The 21,715-nt window shown below is 36.1% G+C and overlaps 2 protein-coding genes across 4 annotated transcripts; one reads left to right on the forward strand and one right to left on the reverse strand.

The window, feature by feature from the left end:
- The first annotated feature begins 9,138 nt into the window (after positions 1-9,138).
- Positions 9,139-10,744, forward strand: LOC132306534 (uncharacterized). The gene has a single exon (XM_059803948.1). The coding sequence runs from the start codon at positions 9,250-9,252 to the stop codon at positions 9,811-9,813; it is 564 nt and encodes a 187-aa protein (XP_059659931.1). The 5' UTR covers positions 9,139-9,249; the 3' UTR covers positions 9,814-10,744.
- Positions 10,745-12,564: 1,820 nt separating this feature from the next.
- LOC132306536 (glutathione S-transferase T3-like) lies at positions 12,565-15,720 on the reverse strand. Of its 3 annotated transcripts, XR_009482039.1 has the most exons (4): positions 15,451-15,720; positions 14,770-14,818; positions 13,445-13,779; positions 12,565-13,369 (listed from the first exon to the last, which is right to left on the reverse strand). XR_009482039.1 is itself a non-coding variant. In XM_059803950.1 (3 exons), exons 2-3 carry the CDS (start codon positions 13,523-13,525, stop codon positions 12,920-12,922), a joined length of 531 nt encoding a protein of 176 aa, XP_059659933.1. In that variant the 5' UTR covers positions 13,526-13,773; positions 15,451-15,716; the 3' UTR covers positions 12,565-12,919. The 3 variants fall into 3 exon arrangements, 2 of the variants coding, with proteins under 2 accessions (XP_059659933.1, XP_059659932.1); XM_059803950.1 differs by lacking the exon at positions 14,770-14,818 and having other exon boundaries at positions 13,445-13,773; positions 15,451-15,716; XM_059803949.1 differs by lacking the exon at positions 14,770-14,818 and having other exon boundaries at positions 15,451-15,716.
- Positions 15,721-21,715: the final 5,995 nt, after the last annotated feature.

The raw sequence follows: 21,715 nt of genomic DNA on the forward strand, positions 1-21,715 counted from the left end.
TGGGAAGAGCCGAGGGGCATAAGGAACCAGAGGGTCCAGAAAGCTCATAAGAGTGGAGCATCTGAGTATATTATTGAAACGTCAATATCAGCTCTCTAAAAAAAAAGTCAAATGCATTTAGAAAACGCTAACTAAAAATAGAATACGAGCACATAGTAATATTTCAACTTATGTGTAAGAATGAGCTTTTTAAATATAAAAAAGAAGGAATCAATGATTAGTGAGTCCATGATACCGATTAAAAAAAGCAAGGAATCAATCTCGCATAGCTTATTAGACCAATATTTTGGGACTTCCAAGTAAATTGGCTGAAAATGTTTCTTGTGACTCACCTGGACTTGAAAAATAGGTTGTGTAATATTAAGTGCATCACATTTATCACTCTTTCAAAATTATTTTGCATAGGAGCCAAAAAGCCAACATAAACAAAAGCAAGTTTCAGGTGAGCAATTGGCACAAGGAGTCCAGTTTTAGAGGTGTCTCACATTGAATCATGTGAAGTAAGTATATATGGATTAGGTGTTAGCAATACTTAATAGCTTAAGATTTTGGTCGAACCGCAAAGCACCTGACTTATTACAGTTGATATTAGAATTAGACTCATTCCTTAATCCGATGTCACGTTAAACACCCGGTCCAAATGTGTCCGGAGTAGTAGGGTCAGACACTAAATCTATATATATATGTAGTATTATGCCTTACTAATTTTTTCTTTTTGAACTAAATACATAAAAAGTCTCACTATTGTCCCAATTGAAATTATTAAAAAATTTCACTATTTCACTATTTCACTATTTCACTATTGACTGCAATGAGGACTACGTTACAAGTTCGAGACGGTGATAATATTAGAGGTACCCCCACATTCAATTAGTTGTTCCTATTTCAGGATATATTAGCAAAGAGAATTGAATCCATAATAATGAACATTAAATTGCCAGCCAGGGACAGACATTTTAAAAGTACAAAGCAAATGTGTGCATAACATTGCACTTATAATTATTTAGAAACTGAAGAAGGAAAAGAAAAACAACATTCCAATGCGGTGAAAGCCAATGTGGTACATCAAAAGCAAGCCCTTAGACAACCAATTCGGAATATGCCAACTCCCGAGTCAGAGAGTCCATGAGAGTCCCAGTGATATTTGTGATCTTCATACGTATAAGACCCGAGCAATCTCTATCTAGGGCGCCCCAAATTAAAATGGTTCATGAGCAACCAGATGAAGTTAATGAAGTCGCCACCATTGCTGAGTTGCTGAGCCTGAGCGCTTGGTTTGCTATGACTTTCACCATAGCACAACAATTCCACCCACACACTGCCCATTATTTCCCACATCTTTTTCTTATCATCCAACTGGAGAAGTTCATTTACGAGCGCAACACCACTAATCCAAATCACTATGCCCACATCTTCAAGCTCAGTGGGCACACTTGCAATTTCAGAAAGTGACTAGTACACATCTTCAATTAACATTGCCCTCATTTGGTCCCGGTCTAACCCAAAGCTTTCCGGGATCCTTAGTTGCCGAGCGTTGGCCACCAATGTAGGCTGCATGGCCAATAGATAAAACATATAATCTGACAGGATCTTACAGTATTCACGATAATTCGGATCATCACCATTTTCACCATCTTTGAAATAGCACAGGTCAGTAGCAATATGCCACACCAAGAGGCTCTCATCGTATTCAACTTCCTCGCTCACAGTCCTTACGATTGAGGAGTAACCATCACCAAGGAAGGTTCTGTACTCCTCATCCTTGAGAGTCCAATTGCCTTTGGCTGAAAATATCTCCCTGGGAATATTATAATTATCTCCCGGGAATTTTCAGCCTTTTTTCCCAGCTCTGCGAAAATGAATTCCTTCAGATTATCCTTTACTAGTTCGGTTTTTACGTGTAGCATTCTATCAAGGAAGTCCTTGAGTCCCAAAAAATCAAACCATGAGGAGGATTTCAATTTCGCCTGGCTGTAACTTCTATAATTTAACTGTGAAACAGATTGGCACCATCTTTTGTCGATTAATAATATTGGAAATAGTTTCTTACGGATGGCAAAGATTATTGATCTAGCCTGCGGGGTCATGGTATTCTTGTCAAGTAGCTCTGAAACTAGAGTCCAGTCTGAAAAGATGAGCATCAAGACAGATACAAAGTCGAAGGCAAGGGCACCAATAAACAAAGTATAAGTAACAACAATGTCAATTCCTCCTCCGTGGATTAATTTGTCTTTGTTAGTGTGATGAGAGGCTACAAATTGTTGGAAGGAAATCATTACAAGTACAGAGCATGAAAAGCGGAAAATGTACCCGATCTTGTTATGCACCACTTCCATCTTGGTGTATAGAACATCGTACATGAAATTCAGCTCAACTTCCATTACTCGGAAAGCATTTTCATTGGTCGTAAGTAAGAAATATGAGTTGATATGAGTTTTGCGCTCAATGATTAGTCCCCTGGAAAGTTTGAAGTATGCTTTGCCATGTTTCACCACCCCCAAGTCACTGATACGCTCTTCCTCGGAAATATGTAAACTTTTATCTTCGTACTTGAAATTAGTTAAGCATGCTAGAAACAGAGCACGAGTCCGCTCACCATACTAATTTGCTCCAGCCAAAAACAAGAGCAGTGTTGGAATCCAGAATTCATTAGGGACTGACTGTGAGATCACATAAACAACTGCAGCAAGCTGGAAGACAAATCCAAGCAAATGCCGGAGCCACAGTTCATTGTCTTCTTGAGAGAAAGCTGCTGTGATGGTATCGGGGCCACCGAGGTGTAGTAAAAGGAATGGAGCCCAAAAAGCTGCAAGGTCTTTGCTTACCCCCACCTTGTCACAGTTACCTCCTTGGCCGCCCCCAACATTGGAGGAGATGAGTCCAGTGGCAAAGACCGCAACCCAATCAGCAAGCAAATAAGCCAACCATATCACGGAGGTTATCATTTTGTTTTTTCTTGTTTTCCGTGACGGTGCTAAGAAAATCAACAGTACCTGCAAGAAAAGACTGAAAAGAACAGCACCGCGGAGATTCCATTCATTCCATAGCCTGTTCACCTTGCGCGGAACACGAAACGAAGCCATTTTACAACCTTTTTGCCGGTTTCTAGTTTCTTAATTTGCTACCTCCTTTGTATGTGATGCTCCTGATAATGATTTGAGATTAATAATTGAGCTCCTATAATTTATTCCAACTGCATCCCTACAATTATATATATTGTGTAGAATTAATATCTGAAATATTTATGTACTAGAAAGCAAAACTTGATCTTTTTCCACTCTAAGTTCAAATGACTAATCCAATTTCTTATAAAAGAAAAATTCACATTTGATATAATAACAACAAAAGTATGTTAATTTAGGGGGGTTGAATAACAATGTAAATAATTTCAAGAATGAAGAATTGGATTGCAGGTTATATTTCACATTTAAGAAAAAATGCATCTAAATTACCATAATTTATAAATCTAATAGGATAAAGAGAGAGATTATAAATCTAATAGGATAACACATCTGAAAAACAAGAACAGAATACAATCATCATCAAACTAATAGAGAGAAAATTAAAGAAAACTATATAACGGAACAATAACAAAACCTAGAGTTTAAATCTCACAAATCCAACTAAAAACAAAGGCTAACATCAACATTTGGCTGTAACATAAAAGAAAATTCAATCAAAAATTCACAGCGACCAAATAGAGCTTTAAAAATTGCACTAAAATCTAAATTTGCATTGATGAATTTTTTTGGAGTATTAGTAAAAGTAAAAGCTTTGTAAGATCAATAATTTTGTCAAAAAAGAACAAAAAAAAGAACAGCATATATATTTGTTGGATCTATAGTGCAAGTAACCACATCTTTCAAAGAGAAATAAATGATTTTAAAAATTAATTTGTACCTTGCATGAAATATCATTCTCAGTTCAAGTACCAGTCCCCCTTCACAAAGAAAACTATCATTTCTTGCAAATTATTTAGACCAACCAAGCCTTTGTTGATCAGAAGAAGACTTAGAGGAGACTTTACTGATGTAAGGTCACTATGAACTTTCAGTTCTGCCACTCAAAAAAGTCTATTTTTCAGTTAATTTTATGTCACATTATTTAAATGGATTTTCAATGCTAAAAGCTATTTTTGCATATCAAATTTATATTTTGAGATGTGCTATAGTGTTAAAATGCTATATTTTAACAATTCTGCTTTAATGGTGCATTTCATCCAAAATACTATTTTTTTTTACACAATCACCAATTTTTTTTTCAACTACCATTCCCAATTACCATTTTCAACTACCATTCTTTTTCAACCACTATTTCCAACTACCAAACCAATAATTATCTATTTTTATTTTTATAAGTAATATTATTTATTATTTATTTATCTTTTAACCCGATCCGATCCTTGATTTATTAGTATGTGTGTTTTGTACACTAAATTGTGTACAACTGTGTTTGTATATATATATTTTTTATGAGTGTTTGTATTTTATTTAGCTTGTTTGTCTTATTAAAAATAAATAAAAATATTTGAATCATCAAATTCTTGTTTGGCATTTCAATACTACAATTCAATAAAATCCATAACAATCTATCATACTACTATTCATGTTTTGTTATTTCTTGTTTTGTTATATAAAATTTGAAAAATAAAAATTATATCTTGTTTGGATTTTATTTATAAAAACAGTTCTCAAAGAACAATTTTCAGAGAATCAGAATAGAAAATAATTTTTAGTGTTTTCAAATTTCAAACCCGTTTGGTTAAGAGAATTTACAAAACAGTTTCCGAAAAACAAATATTCATAAAACTACTTGGTTGTATTTATTGAAAATAGTTTTCTGAGTTAAGAAAATAAATAATAAAATTTCACATAATTTTACAGCCAAGAAGAAAATTTTGATAGCATAGCCTAATTGAGGATTGCACTATGTAAATATTATTATATTATTCTTCACAAAAGTCCTTCATGGACTACAAGAAAATTTTAATGGGACATAAGATTAGATCTAGTTGAAAAGAAGACAGAAAAATCTTCACAGAATTTCTTTTTTATTATTATTTTTTTTCAAACACAAATCAATACTAATAATATTATTATTCAAAAACAGAAGCCATACAATCAGAGTTAATTGCAATTGCAAATTTACAAGCCATGAAGGCCATTCATCAATATCAGAATCACAGGAGCCCATTGACTTGACTTATGTTCCACTGTATTGTGTGAGCTTTAGATGTCCATTTAAGTTGGAAGTTTACACCATGTTGTAGACAAAGCAAAGACACTTCTAACAACGGTGAGAAGAACAACATCAATATTCAATTTAAACCAACCATCAGCAACTGGAGACCGGAGACCAACCATCAATAGTTGGAGACTGGAGACCAACCATCTTCCAAACTGTCCTAACAACTATGCAATCACACACTGATAAAAAGATTCAATTTTTCTTTTTTAATTAAGAAAAAAGAAATGTCAGAAAATTAGATAGACAAATAAAGTTCAAGAATAAAATCCATTAATCTGTCCAAATATAAAGAAAACAAGACATAATGTAAAATTATAAATGCTAAATTGTGAATGCATAATGGGTGGATAGTGAATGACTTAAGTAATGGCAATAAGAGTAAGAGCAATACTGTATTTAATCAATATCATTTAATCAATATCATTTAATCAATATAATTTAATCTTATTCAATTTAATACAAGATTCAAAGAGGACACTAACCAGTTCTTTGTTGTCATCCCCAGTTTCAAGATCCTAGTTATAACATCTATGGCTATGTGCTTAGAATTGCCCTAAACTAAAAATCAATACCAGGGACAATCCTTTACTTTGGCTATGTGCTTAGAAAATTCCAATTTAATCAATCAGATTATTTTAAGGCAATTAACACCATTAGATTATTCCAAGGCAAGGAAATTAACACCATCAAATTATTTAAGCATTTTGAAAATTATTAAAGTAAGATGGACCTTTCCATTATATTTGCCTATATTAAATACTATCTTTTTAGAAAGAAAACTAAATTCATTTACCTTCCTTTCTTTTTCCACAAAAAAATGCACAAATCTTTGACTTTTCTACAAAGGAAAAGAAAATTAAATTCAGTTACCTTCCATTCTAACAAAACCAAAAGATAACCGAGCTGTTATTGTCCATGAAATCATAAGAAAATCTTACACAACCAAGCCAAATTGGAAGTGCGAACAACCAAATCAAATAAACCTTCAAAGCAACACAACCAAATCCAACATGGCAAATTATCAACCCTCAACCAAAGCAAAAAAAATTAGAAGTTTGAACAACCACATCCAGGACAGCCAAATCCAACCCCACCAAAGCAAATAATCAACCCTCAACCCAAATCGGAAGTGTGAACAACCACAAAAAAATTTATAAATCTGACAAAGAGAAAGAAAGGGATAATTTTAACTGAACAGATAGAAACAATCATAGAAAAGAAGAACACAGATGGACCTTCTTATTCCAAAAACTGAAAGAGAACTTGAAGAGGGAGAGACAAAGAAATCTGAGAGAGAGAGCGTTTACAAAAGAAAGAGAATGTAAACTTGATACAGGGAATAAACCAAAATAGCATATTGCTAGAAAGTGCTAAACTTCATACAGGGAACAATACATGCATCAAAGGATATTATTGCAAGCAAATATATTGTTTCAAAAAATGTCAAGCATGTTAAATCAAAGAACAAAATAGTAAATAATTGGATTAGTATATTTTACTGAATTTCACAAATGAGCCCTAAGTTTGTATCACTTCCATATAGCATTCAAAGTCTAACCAATCTCACAACTTTGGAAATTGGGCACTGTGGTGAACTCAATAGAAAATGTAAGAAGGAAGAGGGGGAGGATTGGTACAAGATAGCACACATACCAAATGTTTTTATGTTAGGCTAATTAGCACATAGTACACACAGATGCAGCCAATGGAAAAGATTACAAGCACAGAATCTCTTCCTCAAAGATGAGCTGGTGAAGTGACAACAATCCAACTAGAGGCAAGTGTCTCTTCTCATATCACATGTGGCCGTGATTTCATGTTACAAAAGGTAACAACTTCTTCATATTGATTATGTGTGTGTTAAATTCCAAAAATATATAAATACGCACACATATATTTATGTACTGATAGTGGGAATTTATGGCTGTTGGTTGTAGATGACAGATATCAGCACCAAGATAAAGAGTTTGGGACAGTCCATCAACATTCCTGCATTTTTATATGTATGTAATTTCCAAATTTTTTTATTAATTGTTATACAATTAAAGTTGCCCATTGTTAAGGTTCCAAATTGGAAATGTGGATGGTGCCATTTGATTACTCTGCAGTTGTCAGTCAAACAATTATGGTTTCTCCACATTTTATAGTATCTATAGATTGAAGAAAAGAACAAACAATATAGCCTCACTGATTCAATTATGGTTTCTTTGCAGTTGTTAGTGAAGGCATTATGATTCTATGACCATTATGATTCGAAAAAGAAAATTGCTAGGTTTTTTTTTAGCTCATGTCCTCATTCAGTGATTGAGGTTTGATAATATCACATACTCAATTTGACAGATTTGACAGATAAGGGTGCAAACTCGTCATGAGAAATCCCTCATTGTCGAATTAATTTCAGAAAAGAAGCATCCAAGTATTCTAACATGACAGGATTGCTCATGCCAGTTCATGTAGTGCATATAAATCAAAAGAATCAATTTTTTGTGTTCTTATTAGAACACACTGATTCATCTGGAGAGGTAGATTATGCATCCTAGGCAGAATTGAGTTTTTCAAAATACGAATTTAGAGAGAGAAAGAAAAAGTGAAAGGGGGGGAAGCACATCAACTACCTATTGATGATGAGCATTCACAACAGTTCCTCCCTTTATCAAGATCTTCGAAGGAGATAATGGAACTCCACACTCAGAATCACCATATCCAGTTTTAGCTTCACAAAACTATCAACAAAATGAATCAAAAATCTTCATTATAGACCCAATTCCTCCATTTAATTGCAGAGAAAAAATTGGCAACAAAATTACCGATCTGAGAAGAGAGAGAGAGATATATATATACATATATGAGGATGAAAAGGGAAGAAAAAATATAGATCTGAGAAGAGAGAATTTACCCGGTCGGAGTTCGTCGCCTTTAAGTGCCGGTCGCTGTCGATAATTGCTGGTCCTTGCAGATGGGAGGGAGAGAGAGACGACAGGGCAACGAAAGGGATAGATTGAATGCAACGAAGGGCAGAGGAGAGGCGGATAGGATTGAGGGAGAGAGAATGTCAAAATTTGATAGTCCAAATGAGAGCTCAAAGCATCTCCAATGCAAAAATGTCAAATTCGGATGCCAAATCTATATTTTGACAGTGCTACTGTGTCAAAATGCTACATTTTAACAATTCTGCTCCAATGATATAAATGCTATTTTTTAACACAACCACTATTCTTTTTCAACTACCATTCCCGTCATTCATATTTGCATCAGTAATGTTAATATTAGGCACATTCCAAGTCAAGTTGTAGATAGTAGAAGGAAACTAAAATTAAACTTAATTAAAAAGATTCAAAAATCTAAAATATCTAGTCAAAAAAGGACCAAAAACGAAAAAAAGAAAAAGAAAAAAAGAGAGATAAAACAAAATGATACATATATTTTTAATTTTTTTTTTTCGGGAATATATATATATATATATATATATATATATATTTGATTATATTATTATTAAAAAATAAAATATTTTTAGGGCAAATTATTTCAGCCTCCCCAATTGCCTCCATCTCTATTCTCGTTCTCGACTCTGAACTATCATTCTTTTTCAACTACCATTTCCAAGTACCATTCACAGCTACCATTCCCAACAATCATTCTTTTTCAACTACCATTCCTAGCTACCATTCCCGACTACCATTCTTTTTCAACTACCATTCCCAGCTGCCATTCCCAACTACCATTCCTAACTACCATTCTTTTTCAACTACCATTCCTAACTACCATTCTCAATTATCATTTCAACTACCATTTTCAGCTACCATTCCCAACGACCATTCTTTTTCAACTAACATTTCTAGCTGCCATTCCTAACTACCATTCTTTTTCAACTACCATTCCCGGCTACCATTCTTTTTCAACTAATCTTCCCAGTTACTATTCTCAACTATCATTTCTCCATCTATAAATACCATCATCATCTACCTATAAACTATCTTCCTTCATTATAACTTTAGTACTGCAATGAGCAATTTAAGAAGAGTGATTTTGGGAGAAGATTTCAATGATTCTTCAGCTGATGAAGATCAAAGCGCAGGAGTTATGAAATTTATGGCATCAGAGTTTCATAGAAGGAAGATGCAACGAGACAACCAACCAACTATGCATGTTGGTTCTATAAGTGGTTGGCGATACATCCATCGTGATAGAGTCTCCGGCAACAAGCGACTAATTAAAGATTACTTCGCTGAAAATCCTGTCTACCCGGCTAACATCTTTCGAAGACACTTTCGAATGAATCGTCCATTGTTCCTTCGTATATTAAATGCGATTGAACAATATGACGACTACTTTATCCAAAAGATTGACGCCGTCGGTTTTCCTGGATTATCCGGTTTGCAAAAGATGACTGCGGCAATTCGGATGCTTGCCTACGGTATGCCCGTTGATGCTGTTGACGAGTATGTGAGAATTGGTGAAAGCACAACAATTGAGTCTTTGAAGAGATTCTGTGTGGGAATCATTAGCATTTATGGTGAAGAATATTTGAGATTGCCGACTGAGGCAGACATTTCCAGATTGCTATAGGAGGGGGAGAAACGTGGATTTCCTGGAATGTTAGGGAGTTTGGATTGTATGCATTGGAAATAGAAGAATTGTCCTACTGCATGGCATGGTCAATTCACTGGGCATGTATATAAACCTACAATTATACTTGAGGCAGTTGCCTCGTTTGATTTGTGGATATGGCATGCTTTTTTTGGTATGCCTGGATCTCATAATGATATCAACGTTCTCGATCGGTCTCTTTTCTTTGCTGACCTCGTTGAAGGACGTGCCCCTCCTGCCAACTATACCATCAATGGCAACCAATACACTATGGGATATTATCTTGCTGATGGTATCTATCCTAAGTGGGCAACCCTTGTCTAAACGATTTCTTAACCTCAAGGATTGAAAAGGCAACTATTTGCAACAATGCAAGAGTCATGTCGGAAGGATGTGGAAAGGGCATTTGGTGCTCCAAGCACGTTTTGCTATTGTGCAGGGGCCGGCAAGACTTTGGAGCCATGAAGATCTTGGCTATATCATGAAGGCGTGCATAATTTTGCATAATATGATCATTGAAGATGAGTGTGATGACTCTCTAGATGATGAGTATGATGCACCCGAAACGGTGCATCCAATTGAAGTGTCGCGGGAGCCGACACCCTTATTTTCTGAGTTCCTAGCTCGTCATGGTATGATTCGATCTTCTGCAATCCATCACAGACTCCACAATGATCTTATTGAACATTTGTGGTCACGACAATGACAGATTTGAAGAAGTGTGTTTCAGATGTCTTTTGTTTGGATCCTTGATTTATTAGTATGCGTGTTTTGTACACTAGATAGTGTACAAGTGAGTTTGTAATTTGTTTTTTGTTTTTTGTTTTTTGTTTTTTTATTTTTTCTAAGTGTTTGTATTTTATTTCGCTTGTTTGTCTTATTACAAATAAATAAAAATATTTGGCGTCTTTGTGGTGCGACCGAGCATGTGCACAAAATAATGCACAACATTTTAGGTTTAGAAATAATGTCAAGTGGGCACCATATTTTAAAATTTATAAAACTACGAAACACTTATACTATGGAGTGTGAAGTGAGCAGGGATCGTCCCAAGAGATCTAAACAATTATAGGTTTTCCAAAATTGAATTCTACTTTAGTGCTTATGTGATTGCCAAAAGGGTTTTGTTTGTGATTAAAACTAATTTTAAACTAAATGATTGCAATAAAGAAATAGAGTTTAAGAGATTGGAAAGAGACTTAGGGTGTAGGATTCACCACTAAGCACATTCCCTAACTCACTCACTTTCAACTAATTGTGGAAATAATATTATGTAATCTATATGTGGCTAACAAGTGCAATGAAAAGTGTAAACCATCAATTTCAAGCATGAATGAACTACCTAATGACAATTAAACTAAGTGTAGTGCAATTCACCCATTCAAAGCATGATTTATCAATCCAAGTTACAAATTTAACACACATTAATCTAGAAGATAATGCAATTGTGACAAAAAGTATGGAATTCAAACATAAGTATGGATGGTCTACTTACCTAATAATTGAATTGCAATTAAATTAATTAAACTTAAATTAAACTAATTAAACATGAATTTAAAACTAATTAGACAACAAATTAACCTAAACATGTAGTACCATCCATCAAATGGAAGCATTTTTCATCAATTTGAAACACAATTACAACTAAGCAATACCATGCATAGCCATCACAAGAATCAATTAACAAAGAATTCATGTGTAAAATTTGTTTATCAATCAACCACACATAAGACAATATGAGATTAATACAGATAATCAATTGGAAGAATTTAATTCATAATATTCAAGACTATACACTAATTACATAAATTAATCCCCAAAAAGTATGAAAAGAGAGAGAGAATAGGTTACATGCTTAGGGTTTATCCAACCCTAAGTAGAAGAATCAGCCACTCATGGTTGATGGAGGCGAAGACAGGACAATCCCCATCATCTGCTTCATCTTCTCTGAACTTTTCTTCCAAACCCTAGCCTGTTCTTGCTTTTTCCCTTTCTTCGCGTGTTTTTCCAGAGAGAAAATACGATACTACGATACAGAAAAAATAAAATAATAAAATAAAAACTTAATTTTCCCAAATAATAAATCACTAAACTAATAAATACTAACCCTAAAAACAATGGGCCTCACTGGGCTTAAGTAATAAACCTATTAAAGCCCACTAGGTTACAAAATAAGCCCAAACATTAAAATAAAAATATGCAATGTTGCCAAGTCCTGGGGGATTGATCCCCCACCCTGGGGGATCGATCCCCCAGAGTTGGAAAATTCCTTTAAGCCTTATTCAGCTCCATTTTTGCCCCGGGCTATTTGGTTTGCTTCTCCATCTTTGGGAACATCATCAAAGGCCCGAGATTGACCGCTTTGTGCCATTTTCTGAAAATCTTTGCTTAACTCCAAAAAGGCTTAATTGGACCGTTCTTAGCTCATTTTAACTTTATTGCCCTGAAATACACATAAATATAAATTAGGACTAAAACATAAACTTAAGATAGATGCAAAGACTGAAATACCCTAACTTAGGTGCTGAAATGTGTAACATTTAAACACTTATCAGTTTGCCTTATTAAAAATAAATAAATTTATTTGGCTTGTTTGCCTTATTACAAAAAATTAAAATATTTGGCTTGTTTATTGCAATGGAGATTCTGTTTCACAAAAAAAAAACACATATTGCTAGAACAAACCAAATTACGAAAATAGATGCTTTCATGAAGCACAACAAAAAAAAGTTTCGACAACACAGTCCATTGCCTTTACTTTCATTGTCAAGCATACTACTTCATACAGGGAACAAACCAAAATAACATATTGAAAAATAGTCCTAAACTTCATACAGGGGACAAACCAAAATAGCATATTTCTAGAAAGTGCTAAACTTTATACAAGGAACAAACCAAAATAGCATATTCCTAGAAAGTGCTAAACTTCACTTGTCCTTCATGGTGGACATGGGGGAAAAGGAACATAATAATCAAAGTTTGTTGAGCGTGCTTGTAGTTTGGCAAGAATCTCATTCTTAAGCAGCTGGTAATAAACTTTTGCCTGAGGGTCCATGTTGGAAAGGTCCATCATCATAATCTTGGCTTATTTCTCTTCTTGCTCCCTTTGATTCATTTGCTGCATTACTTTAAATTTTCTTTCTTCTATTTCACACTTCTTCATATATCTGTCAGTTGTAGTTTCGTTAAATTTTTCCATCAAATCACAAAAACGAGTGTCTGAAGTATCTGCTATCTTGCTTTTCTTACGTGCTTTTTTTGCAGCTTTCCTTCCACTAGGCCTTTTGGTTGTTGGGGAGTCAACAAATTTTTCGGTTCGATCTTGATCGGAATCGAGAGAAATGGGCGTCTCAGGAATTTGGGATGCGGAAGAGGAAAATGGGGAAAAGGAATATGGGGTCATTGCAGGAGACTTTGGCTTTTTGGAGGATCCCCAATCTTTCCACTTAATGGCATGTTCCAAAATTGCCCAACAATGATCCAAAGAAAAGTGTTTCTTCTCATTTTCATAATACAAACTTTTTGCTTGAAGAACCTAGAAAATGATATGAAACAAAATTAGATGTATAAAAATTAAAATTACAACTAATAAGAAAAGTAGAATTCTCACCTTATCTGTTTCATTGATTCCACTTTGTTGCCTATTTTCAATTTGTCTGACGCACCCACTATATTTAATGCAAGACTTCATGATTATGCCCCAACGAGATTGGATAGCAACTTGTGTTCGTACATTTTCGTCATTGGAGTGATCAAGATAATTTTGAAATATCCAATTCCAAAACGTACTCTGTGATTGCGAGTTACCAACTATTGGATCTTGGGTGATGCTCAACCAAGCATTACAAATTGCTATATCTTGATCCGGCGTGAATGTCTTTCCCCGCTTTGTTGATGATTGAGAGACTTCAATTGATAGTTATTAATTGACCTTTAAACCTGTGTCTTTTAGAAATCACATGTTTTAGATTTGCTGGATGGATTACAATTATTTTCGAACAAAATATATGAGAACAAAAAAAATAAAAAAAATGCTCAGATATGCAGAAGCACAAAACAGTATCTAATAAGACCCCAAAAAAGATGCCAAGACAACAGCAGATATGCAGAAAGACATCATTGACAACAAAACCAAGCTGCAAGCCTCTGCCACAAACAACATGAAAGCCGATATAGAAAGCCACCATGCGCAAAAATAGTTTGTCTAGACAAACTGCTCTACAATGCAAAACCTCCCAATTCTTGTAAAAACCTTTGATTTTGTGCAGAGTTTCTTTATATTTTTTTGGCCCAGAAATCTGCTTCTAATGAAATTGATAATTTTTGCTTCAATTCAAATTTTCTCATAGAATCTGGCATAATTTTACATATGCATGTAGGCAAGCTTGTTGGGTTTATATTATATTATGATCAACTTAAAGTGGAAGAGCGGATTTACATCTTTTGTTGCAGAAAGAAAAGTAAAATTGATTTTATAAATTGGATTTAACTTCCTAACCAATAACCCAATTCCAAATACTCATAATTCCAGCCTCCAATGCTATGTAAAACAAAATGGGCAATTCATTTCCACCACTGTCCAAATGAATGCGGAACACATCCTTCAGCTTCTAAACATAAACTGATGTGAATGAACACTTTTTTAATCCCAACCCCTAACCTACCCGGTAAGAAATTAGAAATAAATTCATGCATACTTTAACCAAAAAAAAAAAAGGAGAGGGGGGAAACAAACAAGCACATCATAGAAGATTGACAACATTTCTACTTTATTTTATTTACTCAATCTTATTGTATTAGGTCGAGTCAATTTACACTAAAAAACTAGGAAATGTAAAAAAATTTGATGAATGAAGATTAAGAATATAAATAAAGGTATGAGCTTAGGAGACCAAACAAACATAATTGAACACTCAAGATTGAAAAATATGGTACCTTACAAGAGACGGACACGCCTGCAACTATCTGTATGGTAGTTTGTTGGCTGTGATGACATGAAAAACAATAGGAGGATGTATGGTTTGGAAAATGGGAAGGAAAGCAAAGCACATGTATGGATACATATTATGTAGAATAAACACACTCATATACATATATAAATATATGCATATAAAAGTAAAAAATTGAAGTTCTGAAAATTTGTTAGTTGTGGTGTAGTACTCAACTCAATTAAAAGATAAAAAGGGTCAACTCTTTGGAGCAAAACTTTTTTCCAGATTTGTATGGCACTAGTTATTATAGTATATTTTGATTGAAATTTTGTACAACTTCTAAACCCAAGAATAAAACACAATCTTCTCTAGTAATTCGCAATTAATTGATGTTGCTGGTTTGAACAAGATGATTATTTGAGAAAGAGGGAAATATTAGAAATAAAATAATAATAATAATAACAGGAAAAACATATACAACAAATAATCATCTACAGTCAAATATTATCCCTTTATGCCCAAAGAATATGAACACTGCTCTCTCGAAATAAATCCAAAAACAAGCTCAACCCCAAATTTTTCAAGTTAAAGGAACAGAACAAAATACCCAAGGAAGTTTTATAACTACGAAAATAAAATAAAACAGAAAACAAATTGACGAGGATAAGTTGAGTAAGGATCACACCTCTACAAGCTCCCTTTCCATGTCAGCATATTCAGAGCTTCAAGGGGATTTATGAGACCATAAAGGGGGTTTATGCTCCTACAATGATGAGGAAGAGCAATGGATTGACTCGACGACGAATCAGAGAGACAATGATGAGGAAGAGATTAACTTTTTGTCGCTGGTGGCCGGTCTCTTCCGTTTATGTTGCCACGGTTCTCCTCTCTCTCTCTCTCTCTGTTGCCCTAGACAAAACAAACCGAAATTAGAGCCGTCCCTTCTTTTCTGTAGCCCCCAGCCCATATAGCAAGTGCTATTTGTTTTGCTACAATTGGCATAAAAAATAGCGGCCAAAATAGCATTGCATTGGAGATCCCAATTTTAAGCTCACCTGCCATATTTTGAATTAGCAGCCCATATAACACAGAGATGCTCTCATTGGAGAGCCGTTTTTTCAGCACCTTTCATATTTTGAGTTTGAGAGTCCAAAATGAGAGAGCATTGGAGTTGAGAGCAAGCAAATTAAAGAGTATAGATAAATATTTGTTCAAAAATATATATATATATATATTCTCCAGATACTTCAATTGATAAGATGACATTATTATTATTATTTTTTTTTACATTATTTAATCGTTTGTTTTTTTTTTTTTGTTTTATTATTTTTCATTAGCAAAAAAACAAATACTCCTTTGATCCTAAGTTAAGTGTGGGTTTTCACAGTTTCACAGTTTCCAAAGACGACACTTAATTTGAAACGGAGGAGTAACAAAACTCATACACTCACTTTGCTCATTTGAAGACTCTAACCTCACCATCCACTTTAAAAATCAGATAGAAAATACCATTCGACTGCAAGACCCTTAGTAAGCGACTGGTTTAGGCCCTCTTTGGTTTGCATTTTGCTTCTAATTTGCATTTTGTTTTAATTTACAACAAAACAAGTGTTTGTTGTAAAGTGTTTTGAATAATAATCAAAAGCACATTTGATAATATTTATTTGTTACAAGATTTTTAAAAATAAAAATATGAAAATATATTTGATCAAAAAATGTTGCAAGTTTAAAAAATATAAAGGTTAATTTAATAATGTAATTTAAAAGTTTTTAAATTTTTATAATGTTTATTGGTACAGTATCAATTATTACAATGTTGAAACATGTAAAAATAATAAATTGATAGTCTTAATTTTTGACTACTATTTACAAAACGTTTCGATAGTATACAAAACAAAATATTTTTTACACTTTTCATTGTTCCAATATTCAACAAAAATAAAAATATCAAAAATAAAACGTATACTAAACAGACTCGTAGTTGGCATGAGTTAGTTCATTTGTTTGTTTGTGTTTTGTTTTTTTTTTTTTTTTTTAGGTTTTTTTTGTCAAAAGGAACCCAACAAGTTGGCAAATACAAAACCCAATTCTATTGCTGAACCCAAAGAAAAAAGCCCGGGCCAAAAATCCAAGACAAAAAACCCCGACGGCGAAGCAGAGCAAGAGCGGGAGGTGTGCAACAACAAGAAGAAGGGAGATTACAATCGCTAAGAATGATCCGGGAGGCTGTGCAATCTTTAAAGAACCCTAGTTTGAGAATTGAAGAGATGGTGTTACAAACTCTGTGATGAGGGCTTTCCAGGAAAGATTCGAGCATTCCTGTCAATGCTTCTAAGCTGTCTGCACCATTGCATGTTTTCTGTTTGATGAAATGCCTAGCAATGCTTCTATGCTGTAAAAGCTTCTTCCAATTACTGCTGTGGAGCCTTCATAACCCAGAAATCTCTATATCTAATCAGGTATGTTCTAACTCACATTACCCAAATACTCTGATTGTTGTTTTCTGAGATGGACCATATGTGCCTTGACATGCTATCCTTGTTTGAGACTATTATATTAAGCTTATAAGGAAATGATTGAATTGTCTTGCATTAAAAATATGTTACGACTCAAAAATTAATTTTAAGTTTGATTAATTGAACTTTAACCATGTACTTGTTGCATTCTTCTTAGAATATTAAGCTATAAAGGAAATGATTGAATTGTCTTGCATTAAAAATATGTTACGCCTCACAAATTCATTTTAAGATTGATTATTTGAACTTTAAACTTTTAACCATGTACGTTTTTTTGTTTTTGTTTTTGTTTTTGTTTTTTGCATTCTTCTTAACTGGTCGTTTAATCAAATAGCTTGTGTTTAGTGCACAATTGCATTTGATTTACTTCCAAATAAAACTGCATTTAGATTACTTTAGTAGCTTACGTAGATGGTGATAAAACTAATGCGGAAGTTGAAAGCGACGGTTGGGGCCAAAAATGAGTATTAAATTATCACCTCTTTCATTGGCAACTTAGTTGTACTATAAAGTAATCGATTCCCTTCTTTTAAAAGTGTAGATTCTCCTTTCCAAGGGCTTTTAGGCCAATGGGACCCATAGTAATAGTTACTCCTTGATCCACTCTGAAATAATTTAAAGGGAAAATCATGATGACCTTAATTCGTTAAAGTTATCAATGATTACCCAAACCTGTACTCCCATTTGAAAAATGAAACAAATTGTTATACATCTCAACTTCCAGTATAATGAATCCTAAAGCCTAAATGGAAACTAAATAATACATAACTCCAAACTGCAAAATTAACCACTACACATACGGGTAAGCCATTGCGGCAGCTAACACTGCTCCCCCACAAATAATGTTACCTGAGAAGATGCGTAAAACTCATTCTTTGATCTGCATCAGAATGCATAATTCAACCCTAAAACCAAGTTGCTTGCCAAATGAGCTCAATTACAACTGAAAATAGTAAAGTTGTTTATCTTATTCTCCTATTGTCAACCTGAACCCGAACTTTCTTCCAATGATCTATCTGCAATGTATAATGTCGGGATTTACTAAGAATAAGTTCAAACCAATAAAATAAAAGAATTAAGCCGCTTCTCCAAGTTCATTGCATCTTCTATACCTATTCTCTATGAAACAAAACTATATAACGACCTAGGCTTGAGCAGAAACCTGTTCAGCACACTTGCCATGAAAGGAGGGTAGGTTCACCATAACTTCCCAGTTCGTCCTTTATATTCAAAATAATTACATTTCAAGCAAACAGGCCATGATCATAATACGTGTTACATTTTGAAACTTAAACATTTGAAATTACATCTTATTTTAAAATAATAGAAAGAGGAAAAATATTTTGAACATCCCACAAAAGGAAAGATAGAAGAATACTAAATAAAGAAAAAAGAGAAGTGCACTCAGATAACCATGTTAATATTAGCCTGAGAAGAATCTAGCTAGGGCACTGCATCTTCTTTAATGTTGTCAAGTGAGGGTCTTATTGCCTCATCTATATAATATCCCAAGAACTGTTCTCCTAAGGCAAAGTGCGCATTGAGCAAAGAAACCAGAGTAATAAGCTCCCCACCCTTGCTAAGCAGCTGAGCATGACAACGCGTTGTGCAGTGAATTGCGCCAAAGCGCAACATTTCCACCCACACTTTGCCCACTATTTCCCACCTCTCCTTCTTATCCTCCAGTTTGAGAAGACTCAATGTCAGATCTCTTGCATCCTTTAACACTGTTTTATGAAAATAGAGTATGTCTCCTATTTCAATTGAGGAAGTACGTATATAGTCACAAACAAATTTACTTTTCTCCTCCATCGTCCTGAATTTCGTAAGGTTAGCCCTTACCTCAGGTAACCGCACGAGCTTCTCGAAATGCTTACAGGTGGCCCAGAACATCTGTTTCTGAAGATGCAAGAAATTCCTTCTCCTCCTTCTCTCTCTAGAATTCTTACACCTCAACCCAAAAAGATCCCTCTCCTTTCCATTCCATATCCCATTTATAGATATTTACAAGATATTTACAAGATATTTACTGATTGCTGGATCTGGGCCTATTCCTCCATAAGCCCTGGTCACCTTTGATGGGCTCACTCCCGTTCGGCCCATATGGCAGTGTCTTTATATGGGCCGACCCAGCTGTACGAACTGAATGTTGTGTTTGCGAGTCGGATCCGGCCCATGTGGTCCGGGGCCTCCTCAACTGCCCCCATAATTGCCCCTTATTTAATAAGGGGTAATTATTGATGGCGTCTCATCATGATGCTGACGGCTCGAGATAACCACGTGGGGGAGCGGATGGTCAGATCAAGAATCAATGTTCCGGGGCTCGAGGAATTTCTCGCCTTCCCGACGCTTCGGCCCTCGGGCCCCCTCGCCTTTATAATGCTCTAGAGTTCCACTTCACTTCCCTTTACCGTCTCCATCATCAGCCAAGTCTCTCTCTTTCTAGAACAGTGCTAAGCTTTTTCTGGTGAAATCCTTCAAGAGTCATTCTTCCAGCGATCTTGCAGTCCTTCGAGGTTAGTTTCGTTCTTTTTACTTTCGGCAGGCTTCCATTTACCCCCTTTTAGATTCTTCTAGCACTTCCACCATGGTTGTAGATCTGGATGTTCTTCGTATGAGACTTAGACTTCCTGACAACATCGAAGTTAGGGTTTGCCCCCAGGATGTTAACATTATGACCGGCGCCGGCCTCCTGCCCGGCGAAGTCTTATTCACGAACCTTCAATTAAATGTTGTTAGGTTCCCTCTGCACCCTTTCTTTAGTTATGTCTTCAATAGATTGGGGATATCCCCTCTGCAGGTCAACCCCAACTTCTTTAGAATCATATCTGTTATGCTCTTGTTGATGCGTGACAGACATCTGGACCTCGACCTCATAGACCTCCTTCTGTGCTATAAGGTCAGTAAGATCCGTACTAACGAACCCTTCTACCACCTCTACCCGTTCGAGAAGATGTCCATATGTACGGACACAATAAAATCTGAGAAGGGTTGGAGGGATAGCATAGTGGGCATTAGTGGGGCTTGGTCTTCGCCGGCTGCAGAGGATTACCCAATCCCGAGCGCCTTTGGTGTCTGTTCTGTCTCCTCCTATAAGAAATTCAAATCTCACAAACATGACTGCCCCTGCGAAACATGCGTTCCTCGTTTTTGCACTTTCTTATGCCGTTCCTTGGGAATACCTTGTGATGATTTGAGCTATAGTGTTTGCAGGGATAGGAGTAACTACTTGAAGAAATACGTTCTGAACGATATTCCTTCCTGCTCAGATCTCCTCACTTCAGACAACCTCTTAGCGCTCTCATCCCTCGGCTACAACATGAGCAGACTTCAGATTCCTTCTTTCGGCAGGAAGAAAAATACTCCCCCAGCCACTCCTGCTGCTGGGGCGACCTCCTCTCCAGCGTCAGCTTCTTCCTCAGCCACCATATCTGACACTGTCCCGAGCGCAGTGGCTATTAACCCTGTTGCCAGCGCCCCTGCTGCCAACCAGAACGCGTCCCCCCCAGCTACCATAGCTCCTGCTGCTGCGGGGGGCGGTCGGGACAAAGAACGAGGCAAAAGGCCTCATCCTGATAGTGAAGTCGATCCTGAGGAGGAGCCTCTCATTAGAAGGACCCGGGTCTCCGGGCCGAGTGCTCTCTTGCACCGAGCGGTCAGAGCTCCTGCTCCCTCTGGGCCTGCTGCAGCTGGTGGCTCTGCTTCTGCTTCAGGCCCCTCTTCTATCCCCACCTTACCGCCATGGGCCCCTCGGTACACCCGAACGGATGGGACGTTCGTGAAACCGAACGAGACCATGCTGAAGGATGGCCAGACCGCTATGGCCTACTACAGGAGCATGTGGACTCCGAAAGACCTTGAGGCGGCAAAGGGCCTTTCCCAGAAGGATGTGTTCAGCCGCTTTCCCCAATCTGCTATGGAGGTGACTTTTATTTTCTAACTCATGCATTCTCTCATATTATTTGGTCTTGCCTTCGCCCGACCTGACTATTGGCTTAACCGTTTTTAATGTGCACCTATGCAGACATTGTTCGGAATGATGGTCATGCAGAAGCAGGTGGAGATGGGGAACGCCAGGGCCCGTAAGTTTTCTGACAGCCTGGAGGTGGCTAATAAAGAAAACGGCCTCCTCGCCATGAAGAATACCGAGGTACTGGCTCGGCTTGACAAAACCGAGCAAGAGAGAGATGTCCTGAAGGAGGAGAATGATTCCCTTCAGGATGAGAAGGACGCCCTCCAGCTTGAGAAGAGCGTCTGGCAGACCGAGCGGGAATCAATTAGAGAAGAGAAGGCAGAACTCCAGCGCCTTCTAGCTGATGAACAGTCTGCTCGGATGGCTTTTGAAAAAAGAGCTCTGGACGAGCGTACCGCTCTGATCGACGCGATCAGCAGAGTCGGTGGTGGGATGCTGGCCCTTCACGCTCGGTTCTCAAG

This window comes from Cornus florida, unplaced genomic scaffold (genome assembly GCF_030987335.1).
Source record: "Cornus florida cultivar Cherokee Brave unplaced genomic scaffold, ASM3098733v1 CherokeeBrave_3.0.0_Hap2_Chr05, whole genome shotgun sequence".
NCBI classification, from domain to species: Eukaryota; Viridiplantae; Streptophyta; class Magnoliopsida; order Cornales; family Cornaceae; genus Cornus; species Cornus florida.

What these genes read in the sequence shown, in the direction of transcription:
- LOC132306536 (XM_059803950.1), bottom strand. Translation starts at nt 13,525, where the DNA reads ATGAAGTCTTGCATTAAATATAGTGGGTGCGTCAGACAAATTGAAAAT. An exon ending in GAATCAATGAAACAGATAAG is followed by an intron (nt 13,370 to 13,444) that starts GTGAGAATTCTA and finishes ATCATTTTCTAG; the next exon opens with GTTCTTCAAGCAAAAAGTTT.
- LOC132306534 (XM_059803948.1), top strand. Translation starts at nt 9,250, where the DNA reads ATGAGCAATTTAAGAAGAGTGATTTTGGGAGAAGATTTCAATGATTCT.